Source organism: Gadus macrocephalus, chromosome 18 (assembly GCF_031168955.1).
Source record: "Gadus macrocephalus chromosome 18, ASM3116895v1".
In the NCBI taxonomy this organism is placed as follows: Eukaryota; Metazoa; Chordata; class Actinopteri; order Gadiformes; family Gadidae; genus Gadus; species Gadus macrocephalus.
In genome coordinates, this window is record NC_082399.1 from 2371398 (window position 1) to 2391917 (window position 20520).

The 20520-nt window shown below is 39.5% G+C and overlaps 2 protein-coding genes across 2 annotated transcripts; one reads left to right on the top strand and one right to left on the bottom strand.

The window, feature by feature from the left end:
- The first annotated feature begins 12105 nt into the window (after positions 1-12105).
- On the top strand, positions 12106-16469 carry tmem101 (transmembrane protein 101). Its single transcript, XM_060037561.1, has 4 exons — positions 12106-12301; positions 12931-13111; positions 13538-13684; positions 15408-16469. Exons 1-4 carry the CDS (start codon positions 12171-12173, stop codon positions 15714-15716), a joined length of 768 nt encoding a protein of 255 aa, XP_059893544.1. The 5' UTR covers positions 12106-12170; the 3' UTR covers positions 15717-16469.
- Positions 16470-17003: 534 nt separating this feature from the next.
- On the bottom strand, positions 17004-20474 carry LOC132446927 (insulin-like growth factor-binding protein complex acid labile subunit). Its single transcript, XM_060037531.1, has 2 exons — positions 18425-20474; positions 17004-18171 (listed from the first exon to the last, which is right to left on the bottom strand). The coding sequence occupies exons 1-2, from the start codon at positions 18701-18703 to the stop codon at positions 17398-17400; spliced, it is 1053 nt and encodes a 350-aa protein (XP_059893514.1). The 5' UTR covers positions 18704-20474; the 3' UTR covers positions 17004-17397.
- Between the last annotated feature and the right edge of the window lie 46 nt (positions 20475-20520).

A 20520-nucleotide genomic window follows, 5' to 3' on the forward strand; every position in this document is an offset into this window, starting at 1 on the left:
TTTTGTATAATTTTATCATACAACATGATTTTTCATTCAATTATTAACATCCAGCGTTTTTATGATATTTATCATATTATAATTTCATTTTATTTAGAACATTGTCTGTGTAGGCTGACGTAGGCTGTGACTCACAACGCAGAACTGTCCATAGCTGAATATGGTACTATGCTGATTTTACATAAGCATGTTGGTGTTCAACATCTGTTGTACTGAACATTCTAAAACTGGTGTAAGATGTTGCTGCCATATTAATAGACACGTCGAATGTTATCGTTTTGATTCTGGAATCCCGCACGTAAACTGGTTGGCAAAAAAAGAGCAAAGACGGACGGTTCACTTGACGGAGAAACCGTCACTTTCCTCGTATCAGACAACTCGTAACTCTGGATGAAAATGAAGGCTTTCAATTATTGTCACTTTCCTTTGTAAACCTTTAGAAATAACCTCCTGAATCCTTGTTATAACGCTGTGTATAATCCCGGACCGAAACAACTTGTCGGCATGTGGTTAGTGTGTGAAATTCAGCACAGTATCAGCCGAGTTGACTCTAATTTCCACATTGTTTACTTGCTAACGTTTGTGAATAACAATGGCTAGTTGGCAGAACTCTTTTTACACACCAGTAGAGTGTTTATCAGAGCGGAGCCCTGAATGTGACGTCACCCGTCATCTCGTCTCTGTAAACAATGGATGTTGCGCAGCATTTATTATGACGTCATTATATAGACTTTCTCTCAGCACCCCCCCCTCGGACTGACTTCCCGCGTCCCTGGTGTTACCCCCTATGTTTTATTCGATACATTTCGACAGTGTTACCCCTTATGGGTTTTTCATGACGACAGATAAAAAACGACAGTGTTACCCTTTACGTTTCATTTGATAAAAACAACAGTGTTACCCCTTATATTTTATTTGAAAAGGACAATTTTTTTTTTTCTATTGGTTCTTTAAACCAATAGACGACCAATTTGATAAAAACGACAGTGTTACCCCCTATGTTTTAATTGATAAATATCGACAGAGTTACCCCTTATGTTTTTTTTCATGACGACCAATAAAAAACAACAGTGTTACCCCTTATGTTTATTTTCATGACGACCAATAAAAAACAACAGTGTTACCCCTTATGTTTTATTTGACAAAAACAACAGTGCTACCCCTTATGTTTTTTTTCATGACGACCAATAAAAAACAACAGTGTTACCCCTTATGTTTTTTTTCATGACGACCAATAAAAAACAACAGTGTTACCCCTTATGTTTTTTTCATGATGACCAATAAAAAACGACAGTGTTACCCCCTATGTTTTAATTGATAAATATCGACAGTGTTACCCCTTATGTTTTTTTCATGACGACCGATAAAAAACGACAGTGTTACCCCTTATGTTTCATTTGAAAAAAAAGACAGTGTTACCACTCATGTTTCATTTGATAAAAACGACAGTGTTACCCTTTGTGGTTTTTTTCATGATGACCAATAAAAAACAATAGTGTTACCCCTTATGTTATGTTTTTTTTCATGACGACCAATAAAAAACAACAGTGTTATCCCTTATGATTTTTTTCATGACGCCCAATAAAAAACAACAGTGTTACCCCTTATGTTTTCTTTCATGACGACCAATAAAAAACAACAGTGTTACCCCTTATGTTTTTTTTCATGATGACCAATGAAAAACGACAGTGTTACCCCTTATATTTTATTTGACAAAGACAACAGCATTACCCTCTGTTTTTTTTCATGACGACCAATAAAAAACAACAGTGTTACCCCTTATGTTTTTTTTCATGACGACCAATAAAAAACAACAGTGTTACCCCTTATGTTTTTTTTCATGATGACCAATAAAAAACGACAGTGTTACCCCTTATATTTTATTTGGCAAAGACAACAGTGTTACCCCTTATGTTTTTTTTCATGACGACCAATAAAAAACAACAGTGTTACCCCTTATGTTTTTTTTCATGGCGACCAATAAAAAACAACAGTGTTACCCCTTATGTTTTTTTACATGACGACCAATAAAAAACAACAGTGTTACCCCTTATGTTTTTTTTCATGACGACCAAAGAAAAACAACAGTGTTACCCCTTATGTTTTTTTTCATGACGACCAATAAAAAACAACAGTGATACCCCTTATGGTTTTTTTCATGACGACCAAAGAAAAACGACAGATTTACCCCTCATGTTTTTTCCATGTTGACCAATAAAGAATGACAGTGACACCATTGTCAACGTTTTTGCGGGGAACCGAACATAAGCTGTTTAGGGTGTTAACCTCCGAACTTACCAATGCACCATCAAGACACTGGATAAAGATATCAGAAAGGTTATACTTGACTTTATAATTCGCATGAAATAGAGATTAGAGTGTTCCAACAGTAGACAGCAACCGGACTTGAACCCCGGTCTCCAGGGTGATAGCGCACAGCTCTCTCCACTTCCCACTGAGATTTGTACTTTGAATGTGTCTGAGGTTATATATGTTACCTCTTATGTTTTTTTCATGACGACCAATAAAAAACAACAGTGTTACCCCTTAGGATTTTTTTCATGACGACCAATAAAAAACAACAGTGTTACCCCTTATGTTTTTTTTCATGACGACCAAAGAAAAACAACAGTGTTACCCCTTATGATTTTTTTCATGACGACCAATAAAAAACAACAGTGTTACCCCTTATGTTTTTTTTCATGACGACCAATAAAAAACAACAGTGTTACCCCTTATGTTTTTTTTCATGACGACCAATAAAAAACAACAGTGTTACCCCTTATGTTTTTTTTGATGACGACCAATAAAAAACAACAGTGTTACCCCTTATGTTTATTTTCATGACGACCAATAAAAAACAACAGTGTTACCCCTTATGTTTTTTTTCATGACGACCAATAAAAAACAACAGTGTTACCCCTTATGTTTTTTTTCATGACGACTAAAGAAAAACAACAGTGTTACCCCTTATGATTTTTTTCATGACGACCAATAAAAAACAACAGTGTTACCCCTTATGATTTTTTTCATGACGACCAATAAAAAACAACAGTGTTACCCCTTATGATGTTTTTCATGACGACCAATAAAAAACAACAGTGTTACCCCTTATGTTTTTTTTCATGACGACCAATAAAAAACAACAGTGTTACCCCTTATGTTTTTTTTCATGACGACCAATAAAAAACAACAGTGTTACCCCTTATGTTTTTTTTCATGACGACCAATAAAAAACAACAGTGTTACCCCTTAGGATTTTTTTCATGACGACCAATAAAAAACAACAGTGTTACCCCTTATGTTTTTTTTCATGACGACCAAAGAAAAACAACAGTGTTACCCCTTATGATTTTTTTCATGACGACCAATAAAAAACAACAGTGTTACCCCTTATGTTTTTTTTCATGACGACCAATAAAAAACAACAGTGTTACCCCTTATGTTTTTTTTCATGACGACCAATAAAAAACAACAGTGTTACCCCTTATGTTTTTTTTGATGACGACCAATAAAAAACAACAGTGTTACCCCTTATGTTTATTTTCATGACGACCAATAAAAAACAACAGTGTTACCCCTTATGTTTTTTTTCATGACGACCAATAAAAAACAACAGTGTTACCCCTTATGATGTTTTTCATGACGACCAATAAAAAACAACAGTGTTACCCTTTATGTTTTTTTTCATGACGACCAATAAAAAACAACAGTGTTACCCCTTATTTTTTTTTTGATGACGACCAATAAAAAACAACAGTGTTACCCCTTATGTTTTTTTTCATGACGACCAATAAAAAACAACAGTGTTACCCCTTATGTTTTTTTTCATGACGACCAATAAAAAACAACAGTGTTACCCCTTATGTTTTTTTTCATGACGACCAAAGAAAAACAACAGTGTTACCCCTTATGATTTTTTTCATGACGACCAATAAAAAACAACAGTGTTACCCCTTATGATGTTTTTCATGACGACCAATAAAAAACAACAGTGTTACCCTTTATGTTTTTTTTCATGATGACCAATAAGAAACAACAGTGTTACCCCTTATGTTTTTTTTCATGACGACCAATAAAAAACAACAGTGTTACCCCTTATATTTTATTTGACAAAGACGACAGTATTACCCTCTGTTTTTTTTCATGACGGCCAATAAAAAACAACAGTGTTACCCCTTATGTTTTTTTTCATGACGACCAATAAAAAACAACAGTGTTACCCCTTATGTTTTTTTTCATGACGACCAATAAAAAACAACAGTGTTACCCCTTATGTTTTTTTTCATGACGACCAATAAAAAACAACAGTGTTACCCCTTATGTTTTTTTTCATGACGACCAAAGAAAAACAACAGTGTTACCCCTTATGATTTTTTTCATGACGACCAATAAAAAACAACAGTGTTACCCCTTATGATGTTTTTCATGACGACCAATAAAAAACAACAGTGTTACCCTTTATGTTTTTTTTCATGACGACCAATAAAAAACAACAGTGTTACCCCTTATGATTTTTTTCATGACGACCAATAAAAAACAACAGTGTTACGCCTTATGTTTTTTTTCATGATGACCAATGAAAAACGACAGTGTTACCCCTTATATTTTATTTGACAAAGACGACAGTATTACCCTCTGTTTTTTTTCATGACGACCAATAAAAAACAACAGTGTTACCCCTTATTTTTTTTTTCATGACAACCAATAAAAAACAACAGTGTTACCCCTTATGTTTTTTTTCATGACGACCAATAAAAAACAACAGTGTTACCCCTTATGTTTTTTTTCATGACGACTAAAGAAAAACAACAGTGTTACCCCTTATGATTTTTTTCATGACGACCAATAAAAAACAACAGTGTTACCCCTTATGTTTTTTTTGATGACGACCAATAAAAAACAACAGTGTTACCCCTTATGTTTATTTTCATGACGACCAATAAAAAACAACAGTGTTACCCCTTATGTTTTTTTTCATGACGACCAATAAAAAACAACAGTGTTACCCCTTATGATGTTTTTCATGACGACCAATAAAAAACAACAGTGTTACCCTTTATGTTTTTTTTCATGACGACCAATAAAAAACAACAGTGTTACCCCTTATTTTTTTTTTGATGACGACCAATAAAAAACAACAGTGTTACCCCTTATGTTTTTTTTCATGACGACCAATAAAAAACAACAGTGTTACCCCTTATGTTTTTTTTCATGACGACCAATAAAAAACAACAGTGTTACCCCTTATGTTTTTTTTCATGACGACCAAAGAAAAACAACAGTGTTACCCCTTATGATTTTTTTCATGACGACCAATAAAAAACAACAGTGTTACCCCTTATGATGTTTTTCATGACGACCAATAAAAAACAACAGTGTTACCCTTTATGTTTTTTTTCATGATGACCAATAAGAAACAACAGTGTTACCCCTTATGTTTTTTTTCATGACGACCAATAAAAAACAACAGTGTTACCCCTTATATTTTATTTGACAAAGACGACAGTATTACCCTCTGTTTTTTTTCATGACGGCCAATAAAAAACAACAGTGTTACCCCTTATGTTTTTTTTCATGACGACCAATAAAAAACAACAGTGTTACCCCTTATGTTTTTTTTCATGACGACCAATAAAAAACAACAGTGTTACCCCTTATGTTTTTTTTCATGACGACCAATAAAAAACAACAGTGTTACCCCTTATGTTTTTTTTCATGACGACCAAAGAAAAACAACAGTGTTACCCCTTATGATTTTTTTCATGACGACCAATAAAAAACAACAGTGTTACCCCTTATGATGTTTTTCATGACGACCAATAAAAAACAACAGTGTTACCCTTTATGTTTTTTTTCATGACGACCAATAAAAAACAACAGTGTTACCCCTTATGATTTTTTTCATGACGACCAATAAAAAACAACAGTGTTACGCCTTATGTTTTTTTTCATGATGACCAATGAAAAACGACAGTGTTACCCCTTATATTTTATTTGACAAAGACGACAGTATTACCCTCTGTTTTTTTTCATGACGACCAATAAAAAACAACAGTGTTACCCCTTATTTTTTTTTTCATGACAACCAATAAAAAACAACAGTGTTACCCCTTATGTTTTTTTTCATGACGACCAATAAAAAACAACAGTGTTACCCCTTATGTTTTTTTTCATGACGACTAAAGAAAAACAACAGTGTTACCCCTTATGATTTTTTTCATGACGACCAATAAAAAACAACAGTGTTACCCCTTATGATTTTTTTCATGACGACCAATAAAAAACAACAGTGTTACCCCTTATGATGTTTTTCATGACGACCAATAAAAAACAACAGTGTTACCCCTTATGTTTTTTTTCATGACGACCAATAAAAAACAACAGTGTTACCCCTTATGTTTTTTTTCATGACGACCAATAAAAAACAACAGTGTTACCCCTTATGTTTTTTTTCATGACGACCAATAAAAAACAACAGTGTTACCCCTTATGTTTTTTTTCATGACGACCAATAAAAAACAACAGTGTTACCCCTTATGTTTTTTTTCATGATGACCAATAAAAAACGACAGTGTAACCCCTTATATTTTATTTGACAAAGACAACAGTGTTACCCTTTGTTTTTTTTCATGACGACCAATAAAAAACAACAGTGTTACCCCTTATGTTTTTTTTCATGACGACAAATAAAAAACAACAGTGTTACCCCTTATGTTTTTTTTCATGACGACCAAAGAAAAACAACAGTGTTACCCCTTATGATTTTTTTCATGACGACCAATAAAAAACAACAGTGTTACCCCTTATGATTTTTTTCATGACGACCAATAAAAAACAACAGTGTTACCCCTTATGGTTTTTTTCATGACGACCAAAGAAAAACGACAGATTTACCCCCCATGTTTTTTCCATGTTGACCAATAAAGAATGACAGTGACACAATTGTCGACGTTTTTGCGGGGAACCGAACATAAGCTGTTTAGGGTGTTAACCTCCGAACTTACCAATGCACCATCAAGACACTGGATAAAGATATCAGAAAGGTTATACTTGACTTTATAATTCGCATGAAATAGAGTGTTCCAACAGTAGACAGCAACCGGACTTGAACCCCGGTCTCCAGGGTGTTAGCTCACAGCTCTCTCCACTTCCCACTGAGATTTGTACTTTGAATGTGTCTGAGGTTATATATGTTACCTCTTATGTTTTTTTTCATGACGACCAATAAAAAACAACAGTGTTACCCCTTATTTATTTTTTTCATGACGACCAATAAAAAACAGTGTTACCCCTTATGTTTTTTTTCATGATGACCAATGAAAAACGACAGTGTTACCCCTTATATTTTATTTGACAAAGACGACAGTATTACCCTCTGTTTTTTTTCATGACGACCAATAAAAAACAACCGTGTTACCCCTTATGTTTTTTTTCATGACGACCAATAAAAAACAACAGTGTTACTCCTTATGTTTTTTTTCATGACGACCAATAAAAAACAACAGTGTTACCCCTTATGTTTTTTTTCATGATGACCAATAAAAAACGACAGTGTTACCCCTTATATTTTATTTGACAAAGACAACAGTGTTACCCTTTGTTTTTTTTCATGACGACCAATAAAAAACAACAGTGTTACCCCTTATGTTTTTTTTCATGACGACCAATAAAAAACAACAGTGTTACCCCTTATGTTTTTTTTCATGACGACCAATAAAAAACAACAGTGTTACCCCTTATGTTTTCTTTCATGACGACCAATAAAAAACAACAGTGTTACCCCTTATGTTTTTTTTCATGACGACCAAAGAAAAACAACAGTGTTACCCCTTATGTTTTTTTTCATGACGACCAATAAAAAACAATAGTGTTACCCCTTATATTTTATTTGACAAAGACAACAGTGTTACCCTTTGTTTTTTTTCATGACGACCAATAAAAAACAACAGTGTTACCCCTTATGTTTTCTTTCATGACGACCAATAAAAAACAACAGTGTTACCCCTTATGTTTTTTTTCATGACGACCAAAGAAAAACAACAGTGTTACCCCTTATGTTTTTTTTCATGACGACCAATAAAAAACAATAGTGTTACCCCTTTTTTTTTTTTTCATGACGACCAATAAAAAACAACAGTGTTACCCCTTATGTTTTTTTTCATGACGACCAATAAAAAACAACAGTGTTACCCCTTATGTTTTTTTTCATGACGACCAATAAAAAACAACAGTGTTACCCCTTATGTTTTTTTTCATGACGACCAATAAAAAACAGTGTTACCCCTTATGATTTTTTTCATGACGACCAATAAAAAACAACAGTGTTACCCCTTATGTTTTTTTTCATGACGACCAATAAAAAACAACAGTGTTACCCCTTATGTTTTTTTTCATGACGACCAATAAAAAACAACAGTGTTACCCCTTATGATTTTTTTCATGACGACCAATAAAAAACAACAGTGTTACCCCTTATGTTTTTTTTCATGACGACCAATAAAAAACAACAGTGTTACCCCTTATGTTTTTTTTCATGACGACCAATAAAAAACAACAGTGTTACCCCTTATGTTTTTTTTCATGACGACCAATAAAAAACAACAGTGTTACCCCTTATGTTTTTTTTCATGACGACCAATAAAAAACAACAGTGTTACCCCTTATGATTTTTTTCATGACGACCAATAAAAAACAACAGTGTTACCCCTTATGTTTTTTTTCATGACGACCAATAAAAAACAACAGTGTTACCCCTTATGTTTTTTTTCATGACGACCAGTAAAAAACAACAGTGCTACCCCTTATGTTTTTTTTCATGACGACTGTTACGACCCCTACTCGATCAAGGGGGAAAAAGGGAAGCAACACACACAACCCGGTGGATTGGATTGTAATTAAGGTATTTATTGTAACCCAACAAAGGAACAGAAAGTAACAACCATCAGAAATGGGCCACTAGGTGCTGTCAAACCAAAGAAACAAACATAACCAAAAGAGAACTCCTTCAAATAAAACGGAGCTACCTGTCTAATAACTAAATGAGAACGGTCCTAAAACAAATCCTAACTGGCTACTCTAGCATAAGGAAAACGGAAATACAAATGATCAGCACCCCCTAAACCTAGTGTGGCTAAACAGAGACAAACCTAAATGAGTGCAAATGAACAACGTCAGTACAGTATTCTTACCCTGGCCCAAATCTGGGAACACAAGTGTAACCTCTCAACGAATGCGACTACGCGCCTAGATTCTCTACAGGTGTCTGCCGCCGCTTGCAAGACGCGATCACGCTTTTATACGCCTCCACGGCGCCGTCGCTCTCTCGTTGGTTCCGGGGACGGGGGGACCCGCCCACTTGAGCTGCTTTTGGGAAAAACAGGAGGGGTAGCGCATATAGAGGGAGGGGAGGCAATGCGGTCGGCTGACGGCCGTAACACGACCAATAAAAAACAACAGTGTTACCCCTTATGATTTTTTTCATGACGACCAATAAAAAACGACAGTGTTACCCCTTATGTTTTATTTGACAAAGACGACAGTATTACCCTCTGTTTTTTTTCATGACGACCAATAAAAAACAACAGTGTTACCCCTTATGTTTTTTTTCATGATGACCAATAAAAAACGACAGTGTTACCCCTTATATTTTATTTGACAAAGACAACAGTGTTACCCTTTGTTTTTTTTCATGACGACCAATAAAAAACAACAGTGTTACCCCTTATGTTTTTTTTCATGACGACCAATAAAAAACAACAGTGTTACCCCTTATGATTTTTTTCATGACGACTAAAGAAAAACAACAGTGTTACCCCTTATGATTTTTTTCATGACGACCAATAAAAAACAACAGTGTTACCCCTTATGTTTTTTTTCATGACGACCAATAAAAAACAACAGTGTTACCCCTTATGTTTTTTTTCATGACGACCAATAAAAAACAACAGTGTTACCCCTTATGTTTTCTTTCATGACGACCAATAAAAAACAGTGTTACCCCTTATGTTTTTTTTCATGACGACCAATAAAAAACAACAGTGTTACCCCTTATGTTTTTTTTCATGACGACCAATAAAAAACAACAGTGTTACCCCTTATGGTTTTTTTCATGACGACCAAAGAAAAACGACAGTGTCACCCCTCATGTTTCATTTGATAAAAACGACAGTGTTACCCCCTATGTTTTAATTGATAAATATCGACAGTGATACCCCTTATGTTTTTTTCATGACCACCGATAAAAAACGACAGTGTTACCCCTCATGTTTCATTTGATAAAAACGACAGTGTTACCCCTTGTGTTTTATGTTTCATTTGATAAAAACGACAGTGTTACCCCTCATGTTTCATTTGATAAAAACGACAGTGTTACCCCTTGTGTTTTTTTTCATGACGACTAAAGAAAAACAACAGTGTCACCCCCTATGTTTTATTTGATAAATATCGACAGTGTTACCCCTTATATTTATTTCATGACGGCCGATAAAAAACAACAGTGTTACCCCTTATGGTTATATATGACAATATTATATAGACATGATAGCATTACGTTTAAAATTAAAGATATTGTGTTTTCCACAGAAATTGAGCCACGGTCTCCAGTGGGTTAGGCAGAGTGCACTCCACTGCACCACTGAGGCGATGACAATACACAATAATCAATCATCAATAAAGAGGATATACATGACATTAAAATGTATGTGTGTATTTCTATTATTTCCCTTATGTTTTTTTTCATGACGACCAATAAAAAACGACAGTGTTACCCATTATATCTTATTTGACAAAGACAACAGTGTAACCCTTTATGTTTTTTTCATGACGACCAATAAAAAACAACATTGTCACCCCTCATGTTTCATTTGATAAAATTGACAGTGTTACCCCCTATGTTTTAATTGAGAAATATCGACAGTGTTACCCCTTATGTTTTTTTCATGACGACCGATAAAAAACGACAGTGTTACCCCTTATGTTTCATTTGATAAAAACGACAGTGTTACCCCTCATGTTTCATTTGATAAAAACGACAGTGTTACCCCTTGTGTTTTTTTTCATGACGACCAAAGAAAAACAACAGTGTCACCCCCTATGTTTTATTTGATAAATATCGACAGTGTTACCCCTTATATTTATTTCATGACGGCCGATAAAAAACAACAGTGTTACCCCTTATGGTTATATATGACAATATTATATAGACATGATAGCATCACGTTTACAATTAAAGATAGTGTGTTTTCCACAGAAATTTAGCCACGGTCTCCAGTGGGTTAGGCAGAGTGCACTCCACACAACAGTGTTACTCTTTATGTTTTTTTTCATGACGACCATCACCTCCCTTCCCAACCTCTAGTAACTACTTTCTAAAATGTAGCACTTATTTTATGAATTATGTGTACTTGAAGTTTGTGCATGATTCTCGCATTTTTTTGGGTTGTGTCTTCATGGTTGAATGCATTTATTGTAAGAAAAGTGCTTAATTAATTAAATGAAATAAGATCACCTAACTCTACCCAAACCCTGATCCTTAAACCTTAACTAACCCAAGACTACACCCTTACCCTAAAAACTATCCCTTAGAAAAAACAAAAAAAAAGTTAACGTCAGAAATGTCCCCAAACCCATGCCTATGATGCTAACAATTATATTCGATGTTCTTAATGCAGTTAATATATTCTGCATTTATGCTCATTTTTCGTATCTCAACACGTTGCAGACAGGGGATTGTTTTCCTTCGAGTTAATAAAGATGAACCCATGAAAATAACAATATCTAACAGTTTATTCCAAGGTTGTAAGCCTTATCCTTGTTGAGTAGATGACATGTCACACTATGTCCACGATAAGGCAGCATTGCACTTGTTTCCAGACTTCGGTCGGTCGGTCGTGAGGGCGGTCGGTCGGTCGTGAGGGCACTCAGAAGGTTGTGCCCTCCGGTCCGGTGGCGACCGACTGGGGCTTGCGAGGCAATGGACTCCTCAGCCAATGGCAAGACGCTATTCTAAAAACACGTCGCTTTTCAAAATAAAAGTTAAACGAAGACAACCGGCAAGCGGTCTCGATTTAATCCGCGGTCAAAGGCCCGGTGAGCTTTTACTTTGGCACCGATGAAGTTGAACGCGGAAATAGAGTTGGATCTGTACTGCGCTGTGCGATACGTGAACCATGGCAGCTCCAAGTAGAAAACAAGTGCTTAAATTTCTATGTCAATTTGGGGCTTTTATATTAACCCGGTTCGGGTTCTGGAACTGCTTCAGTATGTTAATGCTCTTTGCCGAGCGGGCTGATGCGAAAAGGTACGTTCATGCATGTATGGCAAATTTCAGAACTGTTGGGTCGGAGGAATGAATCGGCTCAGAGTTACATTTCAACTCTCATATCTCATACTCATAACAAACTATTCAACTTGAAAATGGATTACTATAATTGCCAAAATAATTCGCTAAGTCGGTGCTCATTGATTTACTACACGTAGATCTACGCAATACAGGTGTTTGACTTGGAACAACTGAGACTACATCTCTCCAGACACATGGAAACGTTTCAGCTGCACAGACTTTGTATAGTTTCCATAGTCTGTAATTATGTAGAACCGCCCTCTATAATCTTTGTGTTGGAGTTATCCTCTGCAGGCTTTCGTGTGTGTGTGTGTGTGTGTGTGGGGGTGTGGGTGTGTGTTTGTGTGTGTATAGAGGGCGGGGGTCAGAAACCTTTCTGACACTTGTGTTGCACATGCCCAGAACAGCTACTGGGCAATAAGTAACTCAATGCTGTTCTTCCTACATGTAGCTTATGAAACACTTGTATTACCATTGTTGAAGGGAAACCGTTGTTTCCTTGATCATTGTGACACTCATTTACATCCAACAAGGCTGACCCTAAAGAGACCTAACTCGGCTGTTCGATCTCTCCACCCCTCCGTTAGAAAGCCTGACATCCAGGTGCCGTACCTGTACGTGGACATGGGGGCGGCAGTGCTCTGTGCCAGCTTCATGTCCTTCGGGGTGAAGCGGAGGTGGTTCGCCCTGGCCGCCGCCATGCAGCTGGCCGTCAGCACCTATGCGTCTTACATCGGAGAGCAGGTGCACTACGGCGACTGGCTCAAGGTAGGCAGCCGGACATATCGGTAGAGAAATCATCCGAAACGCTTGTTACTGCGCGCCGCTTGAGTTGACTAGGTTTTATTTGTGTTAGTAGTGTGTAGTGTATATGTGTGTGAACTTTAAGATGTTGTCAGTACTGCCTCTTTATAATAAGCTTGGCGAAGCTCTGGTTTATATCACAATAATACTACTACTACTACTACTACTACTACTACTACTGCTTCTACTTGCTCTTCTGGTTACTCTTCTTCAAGCAAACAGCAGTCTAAAGAGAATATATTAAAGGATTAAATAATAATTATTATGATTTAAATCATACTGACATTTCAACACCACCGTCACACCCATGTGGTAGTGCCTTCTGTCGTCGATCCCATATGGCGATGGTCCCGCTGTGGTTGAACCCGGTCTGCGTCCCCCTCCCTGAAGGTACGGATGTACTCCAGATCCCTGGCCATCGTGGGGGGCTTCCTGGTCCTGGCTAGTGGTGCGGGGGAGGCGTACCGGCAGAAGCACCGCACCCGGTCCCTGCAGTCCACGGGACAAGTCTTCATCGGGGTCTACCTCATCTGTATGGTGAGTGTGTCTTGGGGGATGTTCTACAGGGGCGAAGTGGTCCGTCAGAGTGGGCTTTGGGTGAATTAATAACTCTGTTTGGGTGTTTTCAAGGCAAGGCTAGAAAGGGAGACATGAAGTTGATATTAGATTAAAGGTTGGATATGGAATTCTCTTTTTGGCCATTTTTGCTAAATTACTTGAAATCCTTATCATAACCCACTTACAGCCACTGAGTTAGAAGTACTGACATGGAAATTAAACAAGTCAATCATCTGTGGAACGGGCAGGGCTCGAAAAACTCCAGCCAATGATTTCCAGACCCACCGAGTGGCATTGGACAGTAAGTACGTCAATCAAACGGTCGTACTGCACTCCTGCTCCCCGCGCGACCCCTTTGTGCACGTACTCAAAGCTCGTGACCCAGAGCAAGCATCTGTTTGTTGTTATCCTGCGGTAGCTACTGGAGCTAGCTAATGGCTCGTTCTCGCGCATCTGTGTTCGCTCGTGCATGATTGCGCGTCCATGTACTTGGAATGGGTGGAGTCAGCGTTGAAGGAGAGGGGGTAGGACCATTTGAGTTGCGTGTTTTAAAAATCTGCTGGCGTTTCGCAAATCCCATACCCAACCTTTAATACGTACAATTGTATCGGCACCAGGAAAAGCTAACTCTGGCAGCAACACAATGCAAATCCTCTTTAACAGAGTACTCTCAGTGGTCACCTGACCTACACCGGCAAATGAATGCAAATACCAGCCAATCATGCAGAAGACTCTTTACAATGAGTTCACTGTACTCCAATGGGGTACCAAAGAATGTTTGCAGCACCTTTATGAATCCGCAACACAAATAATGCAGGCTGCTCCAGGCACGAAGTGGGTTTATACCAATTATAAGAATGTTAGACTTAATGGTGTAGCTACCAAGTATTAGAAATGGGCACCTGATTGTTTCCATTTGGTAGTTCTCTCGCAGTATTAGAACAGTGAACCAATAGTGTACAAAGTGGTTCTGTACACAGGATTAGATCGTTGTTCCTAAAAGTATTCGTAGTCTGAGAATTTTGTTGATTCAGGTAGACAAAAGATCAATCAGATGAAAACTGGGGTCATTGTAATATGATAGACTTACATCTGGAATGCCACTTTAAAAATAAATCTCACCTACAGAGTACAGGGCCCTCGTACAATTCTGACCTAGATGGAATAATTGCGCTGTGTGCATGTCCTCTCCCCTTCCTCCATGATTAACCGCAGAATCTAATTGAAACCACAGAGTAATGGGCTGTCACACTTCTACCTCCAGCGCATAAGGATCTGCAAATGTAATGAGTGGGATTATGATTTACAATGATTGATGCAGTATGAGATATAATAATGTATAGATGGAGTGAACAAGGATGTTTTCTACGTAACCTAAGGATCCCATTGTGGCAGTCGAACCTTCCACACACCACCCAAACGGCTTTGCTGGGATCCTCCGACACACTAGTCACAGGTCAATGAAGAAATCCGTTAATTGTAGAGTTTGAGAGTTTTGCAAGGCGTTCCATACTGACATTTCAGAGCCGTCATTCTCGTGTGTGTGTGTGTGTCCAATCGGATTTGCGGAAACCAGCGTCCACCGCACACACGCTCAACAAGTCTGCACATTTATTAATCGTTCATATTAACGAGTAGTGCTCCAAAATACTTATCATCGAAGTGTGTGTGCGTGACCGCAGTTCTCCTTCTCCGCCACCAGGTGTACTCGCTCCAGCACAGCAAGGAGGACCGGCAGGTCTTTCTGAGCCACATCCCGGGCGGCGAGGTGACCCTGATGCTGATGGTGCTGCTCTTCGGAGTGCTGGCCCTGGCCTTCCTCTCGGGCTGGTACATCCGGCTGGCGGCGCAGGTCCTGGCCACTGTCCTGCCCCTCGTCATCCTCTTCATCGACGGCAACATGGGCTACTGGCACCACACGCGGAAGGTGGAGTTCTGGAACCAGATGAAGCTGATCGGCCACAACGTGGGGATCTTTGGCGCCGTGCTCATCCTGGCCACCGACGGATGAGTCGACCTTTCCTCTGGTTGTTTAGAGGGATGGTGTTCTTTTTGCCGCGATGACAGCCCGACAGAGACACGCGAAGAACCTGCTCACGGGATGGGGTGGAACTGTTTGCTTTTTTGTTTTGTGAGGCCGTCCGTCTTTAAGCTCGAGCTACCCTTCTGTCGACGGTCAATAAGAATTCCCAACGCACGCACGCACACACACACACACACACACACACACACACACACACACACACACACACACACACACACACACACACACACACACACACACACACACACACACACACACACACACACACACACACACACACACACACACTCGCTAGCGTTTGCAGCGTGCCGCGGTTGGGTTGCTTGCAGTGTACGCCACAGTCTCTTGTCTGGTCACCTGTTGCTGTTCCAAGGAACCAAAAATTGTCCATCCTCATTTTTTTATGGGATTTATTTATTTGCATTTTATAAGTTATAAAGTCACGTTTACAGTAGGTCTTTTTTTACGGTCGTACTCTTGAGTCCTGATGAAATGAGCTTTAACAATGTTATGATAACTTACTGTTATAGTGTTGGATTGGGGCCACAGAGGGAAAGGTTTAAATCCATGTGGGGAATTTTCTATGAAAGAGGAAGGCTGCAGTACAAAACCATATAGCATTGAACTGTATTGTGTTGCTTTTGTAAATGTCATTGTAAACATGTTTCTCATGAATGTATCTTTCATTCAATTTAATAAACTTGCCCAGCTTTTGTAATATGTGGTTGCATTTTCTTTTTAAAAGATCATGAAACTTTTTCTAGCAGCTGCTCGGCTACAATAATGTACTGTATCATGTACGGTAAGGCGAAAATCTCTAGAAGGAAAATAAGCGGGTCCGTTCAAATAAAACGGTATGGAAATGCAATAGGATTGAAAAATGAGGTGAGTTGACCACTAATAGTCTGTGGAAGTATGCAACAAATGTAAGATGACAACACGGTTCAGAAGCCCTGCTCAAATACAACACAAAAGTCATAACATAACGTAGGGCTGCACAATATATCGAATTTTTATCGCGATGACGATATTGGCGTCCCACGTCCCACGTAGTGTTCTCGCAATATTTTCGCGATATTTTTTTTAAATAATGCATCCGCAAAAAAAAGAAAACGAAAAAAGAAACGAGCCCCGCCCATGCAGTATACGCTCTACCTCCGCTGAAAAGCAAACCAAGCGCTCCCTGGGAGCGCTTGGTTTGCTTCGAAAGATTCGAAAGATTTTTTATTCAATGAATAATCGTGGTAAATAATCGTGATATCAATATTGATCAAAATAATCGTGATAATAATTTTTGCAATAATCGTGCAGCCCTAACATAACGTGGATTATTTGGTTAAAGGAGAAAGAGATTAATGTTATATTAATTGAAATTGTTCATATGCAACAAATGCTTAATTATGAAAACATTTTCTCAATAACCGAGCTCAGATCCCCCAAAAAATCAAATCCCAGCCACACCATGGACCCTAATCACCTTGCGGGTACTAAACACTCGCTGGGTAGGGGAACTGAACGCATAATTCCACATTCAGTTACCGTTTAGAACCCAGATGGTTGCTAGGTGAATATATCCCATCATCTGACCCCCTGACAAACAATCAGTCCCCCTCTCTGCAGTCCCTTCCCACCTCCTCCAAGACGCACTTCACTTCTCCAGTGCCTGTGCATCACTGTCACTCACAGACTGCTTGCTACTGCTGTTGCGCTTGGCCTTGACCAGGGCGCAGATGACAGCCATCACCACGGTGATGGTGATGACCAGGACCGCGGACGTCTCGGCCACGCACAGCTGGCTGTCCATGAGGGCCAGGGAGGCCCCTGCTAACGGGCCCGGGCCCTCACACACGATCTCCTTGTAGTCCTCCACCTTCAGATAGCGTACGTGCTGGATCTTGCTGAAGACGCGGTGCAACTCGCAGTCGCACGTCCAGGGGTTGAGGGCCAGCTGGAGGTAGGTGGAGGAGGAGGCGCGCAGCCCCAGGAACACTCTGAAGTGGACGTGCTCCAGCCGGTTGCCCCTCAGCCCCAGTAGGTTGAGGCTGCGCAGCGGGGCCAGCGCCTCGCTCTCGATCAGGGAGATGTTGTTGTGGCCGAGGTGCAGCACCTCCAGCCTCTGCTGCCGGGTGAGCAGGTGGTCCTCCAGGGTGTCCAGCTTGTTCCCCTCCAGGTTGAGGTACCGGAGGTGGCCCAGGGCGTTCAACAGCCCGGCATCCATGGTCCGGAGGGCGTTGTGGCTGAGGTCCAGCTTCCTGAGGTTCTCGAGCTTGTCCATGGCTGGGGGGGACAGGTGCTGCAGGAGGTTGTGGCGCAGACGCAGCTCCAGGAGGGAGCCCAGGCTCTGGGAGAAGTCCCCGGGGAGCTGTTGCAGTCGGTTGAAACTCAGGTCCAGGATCTCCAGAAATTGCAGGGATGATAGAGACTGAAAATGGCGACACACACGTTACGTAACATGCAAATACATGACTTCATAAACATCGGCTTGTGGTTGGAGTTGACGTGCAGATGGGCATGTAGGTCAAGGATTGCTTAGGATAAATTAGGAAAAAAGTAAAAGAATGCTTAATACTGCTGTACACATTAGAGCTTTGTGTAGAGGGCTATTTGAAAATCTAGGTTATTAATTTTTAATTTAATTTCCCATCTTTTTTTTGATGTATTTGTATTTATTTTACCTGGGGTTCCAATGCTTCGATGCTGTTGTTGGACAGCAGGAGGATTCTGAGTGACCACAGTCCGATGAAAGCGTTGCTCTGTACCTCCGTCAGCCGGTTTCTGCTGAAGTCCAGCAGCCACGTCCCCTCTGGGACATCCTGGGCGATGCGGGTCAGCTCTCTTGACTGGCAGTCAACCAGATCAGAGGAGTGGAAGCAGCGGCAGCGATCAGGACACGATGTGGAGCCCAAGATGGAGATGAAAAGCAGGGGCAGTAGCTTAACCGCTGCACACAACATCGCGTTTATGCCGAATGTTTTTGTTTTTTTTAACGAAAATACTATGTTCAGGGCTGGTAGAAAAAATGACAGCAAACCATCGCTGAACTGTGTTCAAGTAGAATATAGGTTGATGTTTTGTTCCAGATAAATAGTTGATTCCGACGAGAAGAGAAGGTTGCTCTCTCTCGGGAAATGTTCGGGGTGAGACGAGTGAATATTTCTGATAAAGAGGGATTAAAGGCTTAACCAAATCATCACAAAGCATCAGTAAATCCCGGAAACCGGCCATCATGTCCAGTCTGGAGCGGTGCCAACATAAAGATTTACATCAGTTTCTGCCTGATGTAGCAAATAAATATCAACTTTTTCCATGAAAGGATCTCCCATTGCACAAACGTTTCTTCCATCAAACTATAACATGGCGCAACATCAAGTGACAAATAGATGGCTCGATCGTCAACTTGAATCGGAATCACCTCGGCTCTTCTGCAGCCTAAAAGATTGTCCGTTGAACGTGACTGTAAGCACATTTTCAAACTTTTCATGATGCACATCAATAAATCTTAGTATGAAGGGATCCATAAAGTATGTAAGGGGCGTATAGAGCAGCAGGCCTAGTTGGCAGAACTGTATGCAAGCAATATTATCAACTGCACGCAAGCAATTTGTGCAGCTGGTGATTATGGCCAATATAATTGTGCACCGACTGACCCCAAATCCTTCCAATTATGTTACCAAAAGGACAATCCTACAATCAATTTTTTGAGGACATCCAGTTAAATTGAGGCCCAAGCAGGGGTTACTTCAAATAAACCACTAACAAGTTGAAGCTATGATAACATGCTTCTAAACTTAATACTGAAGTGTTCTTTTGTTCCAAGTTTTTGGCGAAATACTGCCTGGACACGTCACCCACAAGCAGGGCTGCCAGGTTTTCAGAAAACCTTGGAGGGAGATTTAAGCAGCACATTTGTTTGGGGCCCATTCGGGGTTCGCTGAAGATATGACTTTACCCACATCCATAGGTTTAGAATTTGTACCGGTTATCCCCGAAAGCCACATGCCTTTGACCGAAAACATGTTTGATGTTTAAAAAATATTGAAAAGTATGGATTCCTACAATTAGGGGAGACGTGGGAAGGAAGGAATGTAGTCAGGTACAACCTCCGATCACATCCTGTTGGATGTTTTGCTGGTGCTTTTTGCCTCCCCCTCGTCTCATAATTTCTATGAACACAGCTCAGTGTGTGAACAGCTATTGATTACCAACTCTGGAGACCAGGGTTCAAGTCCTTTTTTGTTTTAACGTTGCTGTGGTCTGCACAGAGGTACCGAGACTGGGACATATTGAACGAGAATATGTACGATTTTGTATAATTGTTTTAGGATTTCTGTGTTTGTATCTAATCTGCCTACAAAAATACATGCATATTGGGTATGGGTTTAGCAACTAATAATTACAACTCCAAACAGTAGAACTTGATACCTGTTAAACCTATTCCTTCATGTATATGTCGTTTGAGGAATAATATTTAATTTCACCATTTTAGGAATTTGCTATATCGGCCTACATAGCAATACAGGCATATTGGTTAAGACATGTATTTCAACAAAGGAAAATAACGTTTTGCCGAAGTGCTGATAGCGTGACAGTGGTCTGAGCTCAGTGTGCTCTGCTCTGTCTGGGATCAGATTTCAAAGAGCTCAGGACGGTTCTGACCGATCCTTTGGGGTGCAACGCAAGATTATGTACGAGCTTTTTCAAAAAGTTAGAGAAAAAGGGAAATAGTGGCCTGAGAGCGTGTGAAGAGCGTCGTCACGCTCAATGCATGAGT